The sequence below is a fragment of the Tribolium castaneum genome, chromosome 1, assembly GCF_031307605.1.
Source record: "Tribolium castaneum strain GA2 chromosome 1, icTriCast1.1, whole genome shotgun sequence".
NCBI classification, from domain to species: domain Eukaryota; kingdom Metazoa; phylum Arthropoda; class Insecta; order Coleoptera; family Tenebrionidae; genus Tribolium; species Tribolium castaneum.
This window is the reverse complement of record NC_087394.1, coordinates 20581479-20600412: the sequence shown is the minus strand read 5'-3', so window position 1 is coordinate 20600412 and position 18934 is coordinate 20581479. Positions and strand designations below refer to the sequence as shown.

Below are 18934 nucleotides of genomic sequence, written 5' to 3'. Positions count from 1 at the left end.
GTAAAAAGTGGGTTAGGAATTAAAGGTTAACAAACTTGGTTGTGTTTATTATGTACAAAATAAAAATAACAAGAAAGGGGTAACAAACATAGTACTAAAAAAGGTATAAAACTTAAAATTATTAATTCAGAATGCGAACAAACACAAACGATTTCTTACTTCATAATGGAAAATTCTGTACATACTTATGACGTTAACACTGGTAAACACTTTACACAAAAAGCTTAATCTGCTAAAAGTATATTTACTGTATCCAAAAAAGTAATAATCACATAGAAATCACCATTTGCTCTCCAATACTACATCTATACATTTGCTATAATCAAAATTAATTGATTAATTAGTATTAAATCGCTGCACAAAAATATTTCTTGTTATTTAAAACAAACGATATTTAAATTTGTTCAAAAAATACGTAAAAAATACAAATTCAAACAATGATAATTTTTGGGTTATAGTGACAGTTTTTTACGTATTTTTTGCATGAAATATCATTTAAGCATTACAGTAGAAAACAAAATTTCGAATTAACATTCTATTATTTTTAATTGTTATTACAACGATTTGTAGATTTTTGTTAAATTCACATGCATTGAGAAAAATATGAGGTAGGTATCTAATTGCAGTACCTTTAGCAGACTCAGCTTATATATGTCGTAGGCTAATAGTAAAATTAGGCGTATTATAAAAAGCGTAGTCATATTGTAAACGCCTGGGCAAATTGTAAATGAATGAATAAATGTCGGTTTTTTATAATGCGACTGAAACTTTCAGGCGTATAAAACACCTAACCCGTTTTCGTCTTATTGTAAAATACCTATGGTTTTTTTACAATACGACTGAAACGAACCTGCATTATTTAGGCGTATTATAATGCGCAAGTCAGTATTAGTTAAATTTATGCTTTGAACAATAAATTTTTGTTATAAATTATTGTTTTAAAATGCTGGAAGACACAGAAAGCAATGTCTTCATTAATAAATGATCAAGAACTAAAAAAAATTCTGGTGATAAATGATAAGTATAGAAAAAAAAATTAACCTCAAAATCAAAATACTATAGAGTGAATTTATAGTTGTGAAAATAGGTATATCAGAGGGTGATATCAGTGATAACAGAAAAATAAGTGAAAATAACAACTTGCCTTATCAGAATGTTTACAGTTCTCGAGATATAAAAGGATTTTTGTCGACGAATAATTTTAAATTTGGGGTGAAATTTTACTGTTTTTTTATTAAACTACTACCTAATTACAATAGAAGGTGGAATTTTATAAAATGTTTGATGATTTTTTTTCATTCTTTTACAAAATGATTCAATGTAATCAGTCATTTTCTAAGTGAACAACATTAAAAACCATTTTACATTAAGACGAAAACTTGTTAGGCATTTTATAGTACGCCTAAAAATTTTAGTCGCATTGTAAAAACCCTGCATTTATTCATTCATTTACAATTTACCCAGGTGTTTACAATACGACTAGGCTTTTTATAATACGCCTGATTTTACAATTAGCCTACGACATATACACCTATAGTTTATTATCAGGTATGGACTAGAAAAACAGAATATTACTGGTTTCACCTACTTATGTTAACTGCCAATTGTTAAGTAGTTAGAGGTTGGACAAACATTAAAATATTAAATGTATTTACAATAAATAGAATTATATTTGAATAATTAATTAATAATTTAATAGACAAACTAACGTTTTTTATGTAAAAAGCTTAAAAAACATTACTTAAGTCGATACCGTAGGTTTGCTTTTTACATCACAACAGAAAGATTTGATGAAATGAGTGTCGCCAGGCTTTTATGCATGTCAATATAAAATTGTAAAAGTAAAAAAAAACTTAAGCAGCGACAATTAAATAACAATGTATTTCACAAGCACATAAAAAATTAATTAATACTGTAGAAACTCCGTTTGCAGCAGTACATTTTTATAGCTAATTTAGGTACTATTTCTTTCCGCTACCGTAAGCACATGAAAACCAAACATGGATGAAGAAATTGTAAGGAAATACTTTAAAAAGTTAAAATGTGACAAACATGTCAGTCAAAGTGTCAAATTGTTCAAAGTGGAAATATTTATGGATGAAATCACTCATGTTGTCCATGGAAATTTCATTATGAAAAGGTAGAATAGTACGTATGAAATTCAGGAATTATGTTAATAAAGCTGATGCACTAGCTATTAACATACTAAGGAATGTTATTAGGTTATTACAGCTGCAGATGTCAGTTGACATTTAAGGCTGTTATGGCATTCTTACATCTACGGTTTGTTCAAGATTTTATCGAATTCTGTGAAACTGGCATATAGCATTATAAATATTTACAGCAAATCATATGCCCTTACTTAGTTACCAAACTATTTTTGTATAATATGTAAGGTAACTCTCATCTGACAGAATCCGATAAAAAAAGAAACCTATCGGTAGCGGAACACATTAAATGTAAGCTATAATCAAAAAATAAATATAAGTATCCATTTTAACTAATCTAAGGCTGTTGTGGCATTCTTACATCTACGGTTTGTTCAAGATTTTTTCTACTTCGGTTTCGTATTGAGGTCATTCATTACGATACTCGATTTGGGTATCGCAATATCCAACTGAGTGCTATAATAATTACACTAAAGTCCAGGGTAATTTAGTTAGATAATGTTGACAATCTAGTTTTTTGACAGTTATCTGAGAGAACTGTCAGTGTCAATCGGCACATGTTTCAAGTCCATAATTTAATCAAATTAATCAAATACGAACTTTTAGAGGCTTTTGTACCAGTCCTGATTTGCGGCCCTTTCGAACACCTTTCGAGTAATGTAAACATAACTTCAAAAGCCAGTGCAAGTAAGTAATTTGAGATCTCATTATCCTTCGGCCAATTTTCAAATTCCACGTATTTGCCACAAAAGCCCGTATTTGTTAAGGGCTACATTGCGAAACGTCTTGGACACTTTCCGAATACATTTGTGCGAATACAGACGGTCCAAATTATTTCACTGTCTGCGCGCAAATGTTGTCAACTGCCACAAAATTCCCTAAATTTCGAAATTATTTTCTTTGCTACAAAAAGTGCGAAGTAGAAAAAATACTGTAGAAAGTAGAAAAAATACTCCTCGCTGCGCTCGTCGTGCCCTAAATTTGCGTGCGACAAAATGCGTTTATAAAACTCGTATCAAAATATACTATTATCGAATTCTGTGAAATTGGCATATCGCATATTTACAGCAAATTATATGGTTATGCCCTACTTATTTATCAGACTATTTTTCTGACAGAATCCGATAAAAAAGATATACTATCGATATCTGAACATGTAAACTATAATCAAAAAATAAATATAAGCATCCATCTTAACTTGTTAGCAACTAATTGACCATTCGGGTCAGAGCAAAAATTACGTTAAAAAAAATGTCCATGATTTCAAGCACTCAGGTCGGCTTTGACATCACAAGTTCCTCTTCTTTTGAATGGTTTAGATGATGCTTCCGTCTTCTTCTTCTCCTTTTTTCGATACTTTTTCGAATCTCTTTTCTTGTTTGTTCATTCAGAACGAATAGTAATAGAATAAAAATTCCTTGAGTCGCCTCAAATATATCAACTACTAATAACATACTATCATGTCCATAACTTAAATAAAGCACTAGATCAAAAATCCGTAACGTTGACGTTATAATAAGAACCAATAAATGTTTTCGCCACCTAAAAAATTCGAAAGTTAGTGCAATCACAAAAATAGAGATAAATGAGTGTTCAGTGTTGTGCAAGTTAGTAAATAGAGGTAGGAAGAGACTGGAATGAAGTATTTAGTTTATGATTTGTCATCGAGTTTAGGCAACTCGGTTCAACCCATTTTTATATCAGGATAAACTCTAGTCATTATTGATTTTTTTGCACACGATAAAGTGCCTGTCGTTTGATTTTTGATGTATTGGTGATAACACGAACACAAGTAATATTTACCCTATTCGTGATTATTTTGGCTTAAAGGGTTCATTTCGACAGGTGGTTCTGTTCTTTGCCGTCGTGTCTCCAAATAAGCGGTACCGTAATGATGCATAGTGAAAACAGCAACAATTAGAACACCCTGTAAAGCTTCGAAAAAGACGGCAGCTTTAAGGATGCCACTAGACTCATCTAAGAAACTCATTAAAACATTCGAGATCCAAGAAATAGTCATAATCACTGATGTAATAAAGCATTGCCTAAACCTGCAACAGATGACGCGTGCAGGAAAGACAAGTCGTATTAGACGAAAATAGAGCGAAAGAAGCACCGTTGCAAATGTACAGCGTTAGTGGGGCCCAAAGCGTGTGATTTCAACAATAATTATTGCAATTTGTACTCACATGAATTTGTATTTCGTTCCGTTTTCGATCCAAAAGAAATCGTTTAATCTTAATCGGTCGTATCGCACGATTATGTATTTTGCCACACCCAGGGAAATGCCACTTACGATCATTGAGAAAATAATAGGAACATAAAAAATTGAAACTCTTTGGTCTTCAGCTGAAAAGAAGTACCTACTGTACAAAGAGCATTTGTTAAAAATATTTTGTTACCTTCAAAGTAGCAGGCATTAGTTTGATATTGAGGTTTGAAAAACGAGTTTGGTACATCTGGTGTGAGATTTCGAATTAATGAGATGATTAAGAAAAATAACGGAACCAAAAAGCCAACACCAAGTGACCAAACTTTCCGTTTTCGTGGTTTAATATTGTTGTCAATGTACTTAATAATGATGCAAATGTCTACACATAAAATGGCCAACATTACAAAAGACGAAACCATGAAGAACTGGAAAATAAAACCTGCAACAATGTTAAAGAAACAATTACTAACGTTTTATACAGGGTGAGTCAATAGAGGGTTATTTCTGTCATGTCCTAAGATGCAATCATAGATACTATGTCCCATTTCAGTTCATAGGAGAATTGCAACAACGCAATTGAATTTTTTGGAGTGAAAAATAAAGTGCAAAATTAAAGTTTCTATAAAAGAAAAGAATTCCGTGTTAAACTAAATTCCAGCGCCACGTTTTGAGCTAAGAAAACCCACCAAAAACTCTCAATTTGTGCTCCATTTCACTTCAAAAAATTTAAATGCGCTGTTGCAAAATTTTACTATGAACTGAAATGAGATATACAGGCTGTCCCAACGATCCGCCAAAGCTCCATAACTTGTTTATTATTAAAGATATTGAATTTTTCTTTTTCTAGATATAGCTGCGTTCCTGCTGCATGTTTCTAAAATATTGTAGTATATAGACAGGGTCTTCCAATATTGAAAAAAACACTAAAGTTATGTTTTTTTTAATGGAACACCCTAAGTTTTATTGCATTTTTGGACGTAGTTTTTAATACTGATGATTTCAATCTAAACTTGTATTGGTCGATTTTGCTTAGTTTTAGAAATAATGTAATTTTTTGACAAAAATAAAAAATAATAAAAGCACAGTTCAAATAATAAATGCACAGTAAAAATAATAAATACAAAGTAAAATAATAACTGCACAGTAAAAATAATAAACGCATAGTAAAATAATAAACGCACAGTAAAAATAATAAATGCATAGTAAAAATAATAAACGCACAGTAAAAATAATAAATGCACAGTGAAAATATTAAATGCGCAGTTAAAATAATAACTGCACAGTAAAAATAATAAACGCACAGTAAAAATAATAAATGCACAGTAAAAAATAATAAATACAAAGTAAAATAATAAATGCACAGTAAAATAATAAACGCACAGTAAAAATAATAAATGCATAGTAAAAATAATAAACGCACAGTAAAAATAATAAACGCACAGTGAAAATATTAAATGCGCAGTAAAAATAATAACTGCTCAGTAAAAATAATAAACGCACAGTAAAAATAATAAACGCACAGTAAAAATAATAAATGCACAGTAAAAATAATAAATACAAAGTAAAATAATAAATGCACAGTAAAATAATAAACGCACAGTAAAAATAATAAATGCTCAGTAAAATAATAAACGCAAATTAAAAATAATAAATGCACAGTAAACATAATAAATGCACAGTAAAAATAATAAATACAAAGTAAAATAATAAATGCACAGTAAAATAATAAACGCACAGTGAAAATATTAAATGCACAGTAAAAATAATAACTGCACTGTAAAAATAATAAACGCACAGTAAAAATAATAAATGCACAGTAAAAATAATAAATACAAAGTAAAATAATAAATGCACAGTAAAATAATAAACGCACAGTAAAAATAATAACTGCACAGTAAAATAATAAATGCACAGTAAAAATTATAAATGCTCAGTAAAATAGTAAATGCACATTAAAAATAATAAATGCACAGTAAACATAATAAATGCACAGTAAAAATAATAAATGCACAGTAAAATAATAAACGCACAGTGAAAATATTAAATGCACAGTAAAAATAATAACTGCACAGTAAAAATAATAAACGCACAGTCAAAATAATAAATGCACAGTAAAAATAATAAATACAGAATAAAATAATAAATGCACAGTAAAATAATAAATGCACAGTAAAAATAATAACTGCACAGTAAAATAATAAATGCACAGTAAAAATTATAAATGCTCAGTAAAATAATAAACGCACATTAAAAATAATAAATGCACAGTAAACATAATAAATGCGCAATAAATAATAGCATTTCAAAACGTTTTCGAGTTTTAGAGTTTAATCATTCAAGGAGTATGTTTCCTTTTAGTTCCTTTTAGTTATCTTGTAGGCTAGCTACTAAGCTTTTATTATTTAAACTGTGCAAACTGAAATTAGTTACTATGCATATACGATTTTTTTATTGGGCACTTTATACTGAACAAATTTTAATAAAATACTGAGCGTGGTTTAGTTGTCATTTATTTTTTTTACTGATCAAAATCGAATTTATTCCTAATCTCTTTATTACTAACCAATTTATCACAACTAATTTTTTGAGAAAATGCGACGTTGGCGTTTTTATAGTTTTGAGACAGCTAATAATCGTGGATCGATTTTAAATTTTTTAACGATTACCAATCTGTTTAGCTTTAATCTATATTAGCCTAGTATTATGGGTTGTATACTTAAAAAAATCAGAAGTAACCCACTATTGACTCACCCTGTATACCTACCACAAACTGAACATCCACTGCCTTCCACATGTCCCACTTGAACTACAGTCAAGGAAATAAAAACCATAGCCATATCAAAAACATAAGCAGTAAACAGGATTCTGTGGGCATCTTCTATATGTGACAAGAAGAAGTATATGAAGAAAGTAGCAGCAAGGCAAAGCATCGAGATAATTGTGACTAAAAAACCAAATAAATAATCTCCTTTTGGTAAAAAGTAACTCACTTACAAGTTATGTAAGTGTAGCACATTGCTTTCTGTATTTGGACTTCCGGGACGCATACAAAAATTCTCATTTGTGTTACATTACTCTCATCTACGACGTTGTCTAAACAAAAGTTTTCCTGTGACCATATGCCTTTCCCGGCTGCCCCCTTAATAAGTAAAGAGCCATTAATCAGTAGAGCGAATTCTTCACTTGACTGGTCTAAAGGAAATCTACAATAGCTTAGTAAACCTTGCACTACATCCAAGTGGATCACATACTTTCCAGCAGGACACTTCATTGTGGAATCGTATATTTTAAAATCCACCTTGTTTAGGTCCAGAGATTCATTCCTGAAATGTGTTGCATTGTGTTCGTAGATGTTAAAGTTTGGTACAAATATTTGTAAGCGACCCTTTTCCTCACATCCGCGACTGGTCATTACAGCTGAAGAGGAGCAACACTTTGGTACTATCACTTCGAAGTTCCCTTCACTTAATCTTTTTGTTTCCTGTTCAACTTCTGGCGCTTCGCTAACTCCTTTGATGGGAACATAGCCTAGACTAACTGCCTCGTCGATTGACCAAACAGCCAAATAGTCGATATTGTCAGTTGACAGACTTTCTGGTAAATGAAGCTTCACATTTTGTCCCTGATATGGCCCAAGACTTTCCGAAGAGTTTTTCTCGTCTGACAGAGCGATTCCGTCCGAGGACGGTTCGCTGCCATTGCCCACCCAAAAGCGCACATTTTTGTGATCGCCTTTGTAGCGAAAATTCGGGATAAAGAGTGTCTTTTTATCGAGTAATAATACAGGACCGGAAATAACATCATTGTCGAAGCTGAAAGTTTGAGGTGATGACTGTACAGTCTGCAACAAACGAGTCACCAAAATTGACAAACGATTAAGAGCTTGAGTACTTTTGTTAGCAATACAAAGCCTAGGTTTTCCTGGGTCGTTGGAGAAAAAATTGCCAACCAATCGATATCAATGACTGTTAGATTATTAGGCAGAGTTAAGTCGATGTCTTCGTTGTCTAATGGCGGAAGATTGTCGGAACTTTCAGAGAAAGGTACGAAAGTTCCGTTTTCGGAAACTGTGCCTTTGCCGACTATAAAATGGGCGTCGGACACTTTACCATCGAAGGAGAAATTGGTTAGGTGAAGAGTGTTGTTTCCGGTTATCACGATTTTTCCGGAAGTCACACCTAATAACTGATTAGAAAAACCGTCCACTGTTCGCATAAATGTCGTCATGTTCTGGAAAAAATATGACTTCCTGTGATAAATGATGAGATAAGTTTGATGTGATTAAAAAAAACAAACATTCTATTCTAGATATGGATGAGTCAAAAAATACTACTACCAGACAGTTGCTACATATTTCTCAGTAATATTTATTTAGACCTAAAAACGTTTGAAATGAAACAGACTATTGAGATGTTATGCATACTGTAACGTATCCTTGAGAAAATATTTTTTATTTATTATGAAAAGAAATTCTTTTTATAACCGGCTTAAGTATTGTTTCCCGCCTGTACAAGCACACATGTTATAATTGTTTTCGTAAGTCGTTAGTAAAATAGATATGATACAAGCTGGTCAAATTTTTAGCTTCTAGCAATGAGGAAGTTTAAAATTTTTCAAAATGTTATTATTTATTTTTACCATAATAATACTCAAATCAAGAAATCGAATGTAAAAAAAATAATTTGATAGCTTTAAAAATAATAAAAATATAAGCTTTTTTGTCTGCTGCCGGTTTGACAGCGGTCCCGCTTTGCGCCTGATGACGTCTCGCGGCATAAATTGTTCACAAGGTAGGGACGATTTACACACTACTGTTCCTTTCGGCATTGTATTGAGACCTCTGGATAATTTTATTGACTTAAAACAGAATGAGCGGTCAGTGTTTAATAATTAGTTTGTATTCATAGCAACAATTTTGATTGTTGTTTTAAATTGTGCATTTCTATCGCAACGAAAATAATTCGGCTCTTTTATTTTTGTACGCATAGGCGGGTACACGTTTCAGTGTGTTATCTTTTTCCTTTCAAATTTTAAATAAATTTGCAAATTTTTTATTGAAAAATTACAAATAGAAAAGATGATTTATTTATTAAAGATATCGACTCTTGCATAAGCAGAAATACAATTTCTTTATTTGTCAATGCTTTTGAAGATACCTTCGATGAATAATTAGATGTGGTTTATAATTATAAAACTAGAGTTTTCAAAAATATGAAATTACGATTTTCTTGTTTTTTAAAGTTGTAATGTTCTCATTTTTTGATATCAAACAGTTTTATAACGTGAGGTTTCTAAATTTTATTTATTTTATTTAGGGCTAATAGTTCATTAAACATTCACAAAAGATATGGGAGTGCAATAGCTAAATGAAAAAAATTGAGGAACAGCGAAGTAATTTTGGTAACATGTTAATTTTAACCAGATACAGCCCCTCAAAGAATCGAATTTTCCACACGCGGCAGTGGACAGCTGAGTCAATTGTGCCGCGTGACGTCACACCTAGCGTGACCAGTAAAGCGCGCGATCTGTCAAATTTCGAACTTTGGGGTCTCATAACATTTTTATTTTTGCGAATACATAAAAACGAAAAGTACCATTAGTTTTACAATTATAAAGACTATTAATGGTATTAATTTCAAAAAAATGTAAACTTCCTCATTGAGTGGGTAGGTATAGAAATAAAATATTTTTGAATAATTAAACCCAACGTAAATACAAATGTGTTTCTTTTTCAATGTTTTTAATTATTCTTTAACGTGTTTATTACATAAGTAGTATTACTCAAGGTCATAAATTGTGCATACCGAATATATTTTGTATGTAGCTAGCGTGCAATGTTCCGTGTTTTAATTATTACCGTAAACACAGGAAATACAGGTAACTTATTTTTAACTTTAAAGAAAACTGATACTAAACAAACCACTTAAGGACACGACATTATTTATTGATGTAAATTAGCGTGAACTATGTAGTAATTAACATTTTGACTATTGACCCAAATTGCCATGATTTGCAATATGACCTATGACGATCCTTAAAGTACCCAACTATCAGCAACTTCAATTGTAAGAGTCTGACAAGAGAATAATTCTTTATACAATGTGTTTTTAAATGATGGTGGGATGTGGTTGGATCACAGTATTATAATTGCCGTTTCACTTTACCGTCTAAAATAAGTAGTGGAAATTTAAAAAACGAGTTATAGAATAAAATCAAGCCTGCCACGCGTCTGAAAAGGGATAATGTCTTTTTGCAACGACTGGAGGAATGACTTTACCATTTTTACTTTTTCTTAACTTCAGCAATTTATTGCATTATTTATTTATAAAAATAACTGTTGACATTTATTACGGGAAATATGGGTTTTATATTAGTTTTAAATTGGCAACACTCATCAATTGATAACTAATCATTTTTATTTTAAATTAACCGACACATTGCACAGTGGAACGTGTTTCATGCTCCGCACTCGTTTCGGACTTCACTCACAGTTAATGAACAACTTTGCTCATTATAATGCCTTTTTAGCTTCTTACATGTTTCTAAAGTTTTTTTAAATTGGTTCGGGGATTATTGTTAAAAAAACTAAAAATCCAAAAATCGGTTTTACACTTTTGGTTTTTAAAATTAATGAAAAATAGAAACAGTGCTTTATTGATGACATTATTAGTAAGTCCGTCTTGAACAAGATCTATCAGACTTATTAATTAAGTTCGATTGACCTGAATTACTACAGTGTTTTCAAACTATTTAAATTTTACAGCGTTTTGTTTTGCTTATTTCATATGGCAACCCCTAGTTATTTTTATGACATTTGATGGGGAGTTAGAAAATGAACGTTTTTTCTTATTACAACCCTAACGTAAATCTTAACACATTCCGAGTCATTTGATAAAACCTTGTTTTGTCAAGTATTTTAATGATAAATTTAATGATTAAAAGTCAAGCATGGCCACTTTATTCTATTAGTAAGAAAATAGTATATTATACAGGGTGCTCAAAAACTGGCGCACCAACTCAGTAGTACGTTGTTGAGAAACATGTGTACATTATGGGAAAAATCTTGAAAAAATTCCTAAAGTCATATTTAAAAAAATCTGAAACCACAAACTTTTTTTGTTAACTTCCTCAATTTTTATTATTTTTTAATGTTTTTATGTTTTACAGTAAGTAATCGTTCCGTAACAAAACGATGAATAATTATTTTTAAATTTACTATCAGATTTTAGCAGTTTTTTTAATTTAAAAAATTAAAATTCATCCAAAAAATCACAATGTGTAGATGTGACAACACTGGGAATTATTTCCTAGGAAACCGTTTCAAAAATAATTTATTTTTATTGTTGCTCAAATTCTATTGCGATCATGGCTGTTAGACAACGTTGCCACATATCATTTATCTAAAATTAGTTATTTATCAATAACTTTAATACAAAAATTTTTTTTACTATTTTTACCTTTATATGTAACCAGTTCTCTACCACACACCATTGAGTTGGTGCGCCGGTTTTGGAGCACGCTGTATTATAAGTCATAGAAATGCATCATTATATACGAGTGAGAATTTTGTCACTTCTCAGGAGCATGGCATGTCACTTCTCATGGCATTTCGATCACGTGTGATATACGACGTTTTATCTTATAGGTGCATTGTAAAAAAATCCAAGAAATTCAAGTAAATATCCGCCTGTAACATTATAGCATAGTTCTATGTATTAGTTTTCGTAGTGACCTGTGTTGCTATAGTTATGAAATAAACAGTCTCATTGTCTTTCCCAATTTTCCCCAGATTTATTCACTTGTGAGAGAAATTTGATTTTTCTCACTGAAAACAATGGTATAATGTACCTAAAAAACGGCACCTGTAAGATAAGAAAAATAACTAAATCAAATTATGTACCATAGTAACCATAAGAATAAAGGTGTACTATCTCTACTCGTTTCTATGGAATAAGCAACAACATTATTAATACCTATAAGAGAAACAATAGTTACTTATGTATGGTAGCGCTCAGCTCCGTCTGCGTGTGCGTCATCTGACATTACTGTCACTACGTTTACATAGCAGGGTCATAGCGGTGACAAACTATCAAATATTTTTTGAGGTTACGAAGTGTTTAAATTATGAGTTGTTACAAAAAATACAGATTCACAAAACAAGAACTAACAAACGCAAAATCAAAAACCTAACGAAACGCAAATCACAAAACACAATATTTTTCTTAAAAACATAGTTATTTTTGGATAACAAGACAAACCAAAATGAAAGCAAACATCTGTCAAATTTAATAGTGTCAAAATGAATGGTAGTGAGAGTTCCGAAGTTTTGGAAGAGGCAAATGTTGCGCCGTTGAATTTGCTCCCCCTTAAATCACAACAATCTTTGTTGATGTAGTGTATGTATAAGCAGAACGCATTGACAAGAAATGTTTATCAGTAGGCTTCACGAATTATCAGTTGTTACATGAGATTTCATATCGTACTAATGTATATAAAGGAGTTGTTGATGAAATAGTTTTTGACAGATTGGTCCAAGAAAATGACAGATGTGTACAAATAAAAAGCAAAATATGACAGATAAGTACAAAAAACGAAAACTTTATGGCGCGACAGGAAGCCACAGAATTATCTTTTTTGTAATCATCGCCTAAAAATTTTTTTTGTTATCACAACCTATTGCAAATTAACACATTCGGAAATCGGAGTTATTTGCTAAAAACTCATTCTGTCAATAAAAATTACTAATGATTAAAAGACGAACATGGTGACGGTTTTTGGCAAATAACTCCGAATGTGTTTGGATTTACTCTAGAGTTGTAATAAGAAAAAAATGTTGCTTTTTTAATTCTGCATCGAATAATATAAAAATTAACTGGGATTGCCATTTGAAATAGGCAAAATAAAAGGCTGTAAAGTTTAAGAAGTTTGAAAATGAAACTGAATTAATAAGTCTGTTAAACCTTGTTCAAGACATACGTACTAGTAATGTTATCAAAGAAGCACCGTTTCTATTTTTTATTATTTTTTAAAACTAAAGGTTATACCGATTTTTTTTGCTTTTATTTTTTTCAACAAAAAATCCATGACCCGATTTAAAAAAATTAGGGACATGTCATAAGCTAGAAAGGCGTCCTAATGAGCATTAAAAAATAATAGCATGCCATTAAAAGAAATTAATATGACGTCATACATTTTTTGAGACATTCTGTATAATCAAAAATTATTATTCTGAAAAAGTTCTAGAGTATAAATAACGTCTGCAAAATATCTTGCTGCGCTAGTGCAGCAAACAAACTGCTCATGTGGGAAATGCACTTTCCAAACTCGTTAGGTAAATAACTATGGTATCATTAATTAATAATTATTTGCAATAATTTGCAGATATAAAGACAATAATGAGAGTTTAAGTTATTGGCAATTTTCATAATATGAGCATATATCTCAAGCACAAGCTTTATATCTGGATTTAGAACACATTTGTTATTTTATCTTATTGGTTCGAGGATTAGTCATTTGTTTGGAATTTAAGAAATATTTGATAAAATTGTCCATTTTAAAAGAATAGAATTTCTCTAACAATACACAAATCACCTATTAATAATCGCGTTATAGATTTTCTCTATACTTAACACAATTTAATAGTTTATATACTTAATTGGTTGTAACCTACCATCGCGGTCAAAATAAACTGGTGCAGTCGCAGAACTACAGACAATTCTAAAATAAAAATTTTAGTTTAGACACTTTTTATTTTGTACTAGATCGGATATATCACTACTCGTCAAACTGAAAGCAAACGCATACAAGCATGTGTAGCAAAAATATTAAATTGTTTATTCGTCAATCAACAAAATCACAACAAAGTACTTTTTATTAAATACCTACTTATTAAATCAGCTAATTGTTCTACTGTGCTTTAATTTAAAAAGTAACTACTCTCAGTAATAAGTTTTGATATTTTCTCGCATCGAGAGAAGAAAACTCAAAATCAACATTAGTTACATTTTAGGTTTCACCTTCTAGTCTCTTGTCACCCCTTCTTTAAAATTGTAAACACTCCCCTTATTTTTTTACATATTTGGGATGCAAAACCTTAACTAATCGTAGAATCAAAGAAAATTATATAATGTGAATTATTTCACACTGTTCAAAAATGATTGTTCATGGAGTCATATGCCACTTCGTACAACATTTGAAGTTCTAACGAGTACCTACTATTATCTCGGTCAAATATTTTGACTAGGATTCTTCTAACAGTTTCACAAAACTTCTTTCAAGTCTAGGGTTTCTCTTGATTTGAAAAACTGAATCTGTTTGCAACAGATTTGAACGTATTGTTATTCGTAATTTGCAACACTGCATCCGGATTAGATTTTTTTAACAATTTTATTATCTCTCGTATAACCCCATAAGATTGTTAAATTGTTAACTGGAAACGAACTCCATTGGTATCCTTTAAAATTTAAATTCAGTATTACCAACAGACAGATCAGTCTGTTATACAGGGTGTTTCAGCTAAGATTTTCGAGCTTAGTATCTCAGTTACTTGTCAACGGATTGTTATGAAATTTAGAATGCACATATTTTAGGAGGTGGTCTTCTAATTAGAGACAAAAAAAGACCTCAAGTTAAAAAAAAATTATTTTAAAACACACTTCCTTTGTTTAAAATTACACCTAATTACCACTGGATCATTAGACCCCTAAAAATATATGGACACACAAAAAATTAACCAAATCGCTCGGCTAATCCAAGGAAAAAATTTGATTTTGTTGTTAAAAACTCAATCTAAATCTTAAAAGTATTTGAGCAGTCACCTTTTGAAACAATTGATGAAGCAATACTATGCGGCAGTTTGCGTACCACTGAAAAAAACTGTCAACAGTGTACGCGCTGTCTGAAAAGTAAAATTGTTTTAATTTGGTGAAATTACTTTAAAAACAAACAACATTGGCAGAAATTTCTGTGTTGTGGAAAATGGAAATAATATATTCGTCTAAGGAAAGTGTCGTTGGACTACTTGTGAAATGTTGTTCAAATGCCTTCATGAAATTTAAAGTTCAAAGAATCGTCAATACGTACGTGAACTAAATCGAGTGAGGACAAAACACGTCACTGGAACCGAAGAAATTGTTAGGGCTGTAATTCAAGCTTTTGAAGAGAATCCAATCAACAGTGTATGGTAAACATTTCCAAATTCTTGAACGTTCAAGTGTCTAGAATTTTTCAGTTGCTGTTTAGTCTTTAAGTCCTTTTTTTAATGAACTAAAGCATCCAGGACAACAAGTAAGTCAAAAACATTTTTTTTAACTTTGTAAGTGTGAGAGATAAATATAAAATGTCGCTTGCGTGAAACTTACGTTTGTGCGAGTAGGAGTAACCAAAATTCAGTGGTATTATTATTATTATGGTGGTATTATATTATTATAGTGTGCGTCTGTTTCATAGTGACCTACGCTTTTCGATTTGTATCCACGTTTAACAGTTTGTTACTCATTTTTCCTGGAAAACAGACGTCTTTCACGAACGAATTTTTTCTTACAGCATTTTTTATTGACGAGTAATTTTCTTAATATAAGTCAACCACTATAATTATCAATAATCTATGATATAAGTCTTAAAACACTTAATATTTTAAAAAAGTAAGTAAAATTCACGTTTTTAAGACTTGAGTTGTTGCATCAATTGGATTTTAATCTTTACCGTCTAAAATATCTGTATTTTAAATTTCATAAAAATCCGTTGACAAATGTCTGAGATATGAGGCTCGAAAGTCTTAGGTGAGACACCCTGTATAGTAGTTCAAAATGAGATAATATATGAGGACTTCTAGAAAATACTCCTAATTTGCTTACAATTTTTTAAAATTTCAGACATTAAAATTTTTAATGAATAGTGTAACACGTGAAGAAGAGGGGTATTGTCTGAGGAAATAAATAATGATAATAATAATAATTAGCATTCTTATTATTCTTATTAAGGCTGCATATGATTTGCTCTATATAACGGAAATAGTGCTGTCGTTTGCACTTGTTTTCCTATTTCAAATTAACATTTAATTTCATGAATGAGTCACTATTATATGGAATCTCCCAATTCTTTCAATTTGTGATGAATCATTGCATATTCCAACTGAGTAGGTTGTCGAATTCCATTTTTAAAAATAGTACACAAAATCATAATAGTGTCTTAAAATAGTATAATCTCCAACAAATTGTCAATGCAATAAACGTGTTTCACAAATATCGAGCAAATATAATTATATAGTATCAACCTGTTATCTTTATTCGCATACTGTCACTCTTCAAATATCTACTAAAGCTACGTTGTCAGTGGCGTTACTAAATCTATTGCCGCCGTCATAGGTCGATGCTGATGAATGATGAAGATGATCAATAGTCACTTTGAGCCCTAAACAAAAAACTCTTTTCGGTAGAAGTAATATAATTTTTACTATTATTATAGGCTTATTTTCGCAAGGCTTTATTTATAAAAATGTATATCTCCCTAAACAAAAAACTCTTTTCAGTAGAAGTAATTTAATTATTACTATTATTACAGACTTATTTTCGCACCACTTTATTTATAAAAATGTATGTCTAATTAAGGTTTATATTCTGTTTTCACTGAATTCTACAAATGTCTTAAAATACGCGAAATAGAACGTGGGAAAAATGTTTAAGAATTTGTATGTCAGCAAACTTTTTGACAGTTTTTTATTTTTGTAATCTGTCATAATATGTTTTTTTTCATGTTTATTGATTAAAGATATACAAAAATATTGACCATATAAGCGACATACACCTATCTATTAAAACGTTGAAGAGAGTCGGACAAATATACTACATTCGGTTCACTTTCATAAAAAAAATTGGGTACTCTTGGCATTAATTTTTATATGAGTTGTCATGTTTACAGGTTAGTCAGTTCCACCAGAATGGTATTTTAAAGACCGTCTTTATGAAAGTGAACCGAAAGTAGTTGTAATTTTGCATATACCTTCAATGTTTTCTCTTTGAGTAACTTCAATAACTAAACGTAATAAACGATCTTATCAAACTGAAATACTCTTAAATTGGATCAAATGTATAAAATTTAGAATTCCATAACTACGAAAATGTTATTTTTAACATTAATTTTTTTTCTGTAATAACGTGTCAGCTATTTCGCAAATTTTAGGACATTTTGTATAATATTTATATACACTTATTAAAAACCATAAAAACTTTAAAATCTCCTCCACTCCGGTAGCTACGCCACTGATCATTATTTAATCCCACCTTGACTTTCGTAATTACGTACCGGTTCAAGCATAACCTCGCTAGATCCTTGCACAATAACATGTGCCCACAAAAGTAGAATTACTCGATACATTCTAGTGTCGAAATTAAAACACAATCATTTATTACATTAACATATATCACTTCTGGCCATCACAATCACTACGGCACTAATTTTAGATGACGAACACTTATTGAAATGCACGGTTCATATTATTTTATTTATAACACTATGGACTATTGTAAAGAAAGCCCGAAAAACAGTCGAACGTAGCAATCCGACGCGACCTGGCGTAGAACCCAACTAATAATAAATAATAAGTGCTTGAACACGAAACGCTCAGATAAGCAAGATTACGCATCAGTATTTTATATTTATTACAAATTAGTACTAAATTAGTGAAAATTAACGCCCCAATAGTACTTTTTACAAACACACAATACGGTATTAAAAGTCAATATTTTTGAGGTCAGTTCCTTAATTCCACAAAATATAGACATCTACTACAAACTACAATGTGTTTTTAAATGATTCTCTAGTCGTATGTGAATTTCTTATGTAAAATCAGAACATGCCGCTTCATAGAACCATTGAATAAGTGTACCCTAATGATAGGCATTTAGACACCGAATATTACCATTCTCCATTTATTACGTCTCCAATTCGGAAATAAGCTTCGATAATAAAAATGTTTTCTTCCGTAGTGTAACAATTTAGTTGCATTTTAACAAAAATTTTTCAAGAAATTATTAAATTTCACAACTGACAGATTTGACATTTATTAACAGATAATTCAATTGAGTAGAGCGGCACATTTTTTTAGTTAACTACTTTCGATTCACTTTGATAAAAACCATTGTGGTGGAATTGACTAACCTGTTACCATGACAACTCATAAAAGTTAATGCCAAAAGTAAACAATTTCCACCACAATGGTTTTTATAAAAGTGAACCGAATGTAGATGAGAATAATTTAAAAACACATTGTACAATCTACAAGGTATTAGTTGTTTCAAAACTATAAAAACACCAACATCGCATTTTACCGAATTACCAATTTTTTGATAAAATTGTAAAATAGTTACTAATGACTAGATTCCCTATTGAAAGTATAAATTTCATTAGCTATTATTCTTTGAAGTGCAAGAATAACTGATAACAGCTAATTTTGAAGAGAAAATGCGACGTTGGCGTTTTTATAGTTTTGAGACAGCTATCTTTTAGGTTGGCAGGGCCAACGCTGCCGGTAACGTGTCCGGAACAGCTGCCGGCA

General features: G+C 30.7%; 1 protein-coding gene across 2 annotated transcripts; it reads right to left on the bottom strand.

The window, feature by feature from the left end:
- Positions 1-19: 19 nt before the first annotated feature.
- On the bottom strand, positions 20-17990 carry LOC103314560 (uncharacterized). Of its 2 annotated transcripts, XM_008200944.3 has the most exons (9): positions 17683-17990; positions 8272-8610; positions 7632-8221; positions 7375-7583; positions 7145-7324; positions 4571-4819; positions 4358-4517; positions 3972-4219; positions 3523-3710 (listed from the first exon to the last, which is right to left on the bottom strand). In XM_008200944.3, exons 1-8 carry the CDS (start codon positions 17752-17754, stop codon positions 3973-3975), a joined length of 2046 nt encoding a protein of 681 aa, XP_008199166.1. In that variant the 5' UTR covers positions 17755-17990; the 3' UTR covers positions 3523-3710; position 3972. The 2 variants fall into 2 exon arrangements, with proteins under 2 accessions (XP_008199165.1, XP_008199166.1); XM_008200943.3 differs by lacking the exon at positions 3972-4219 and having other exon boundaries at positions 20-3710.
- Positions 17991-18934: the final 944 nt, after the last annotated feature.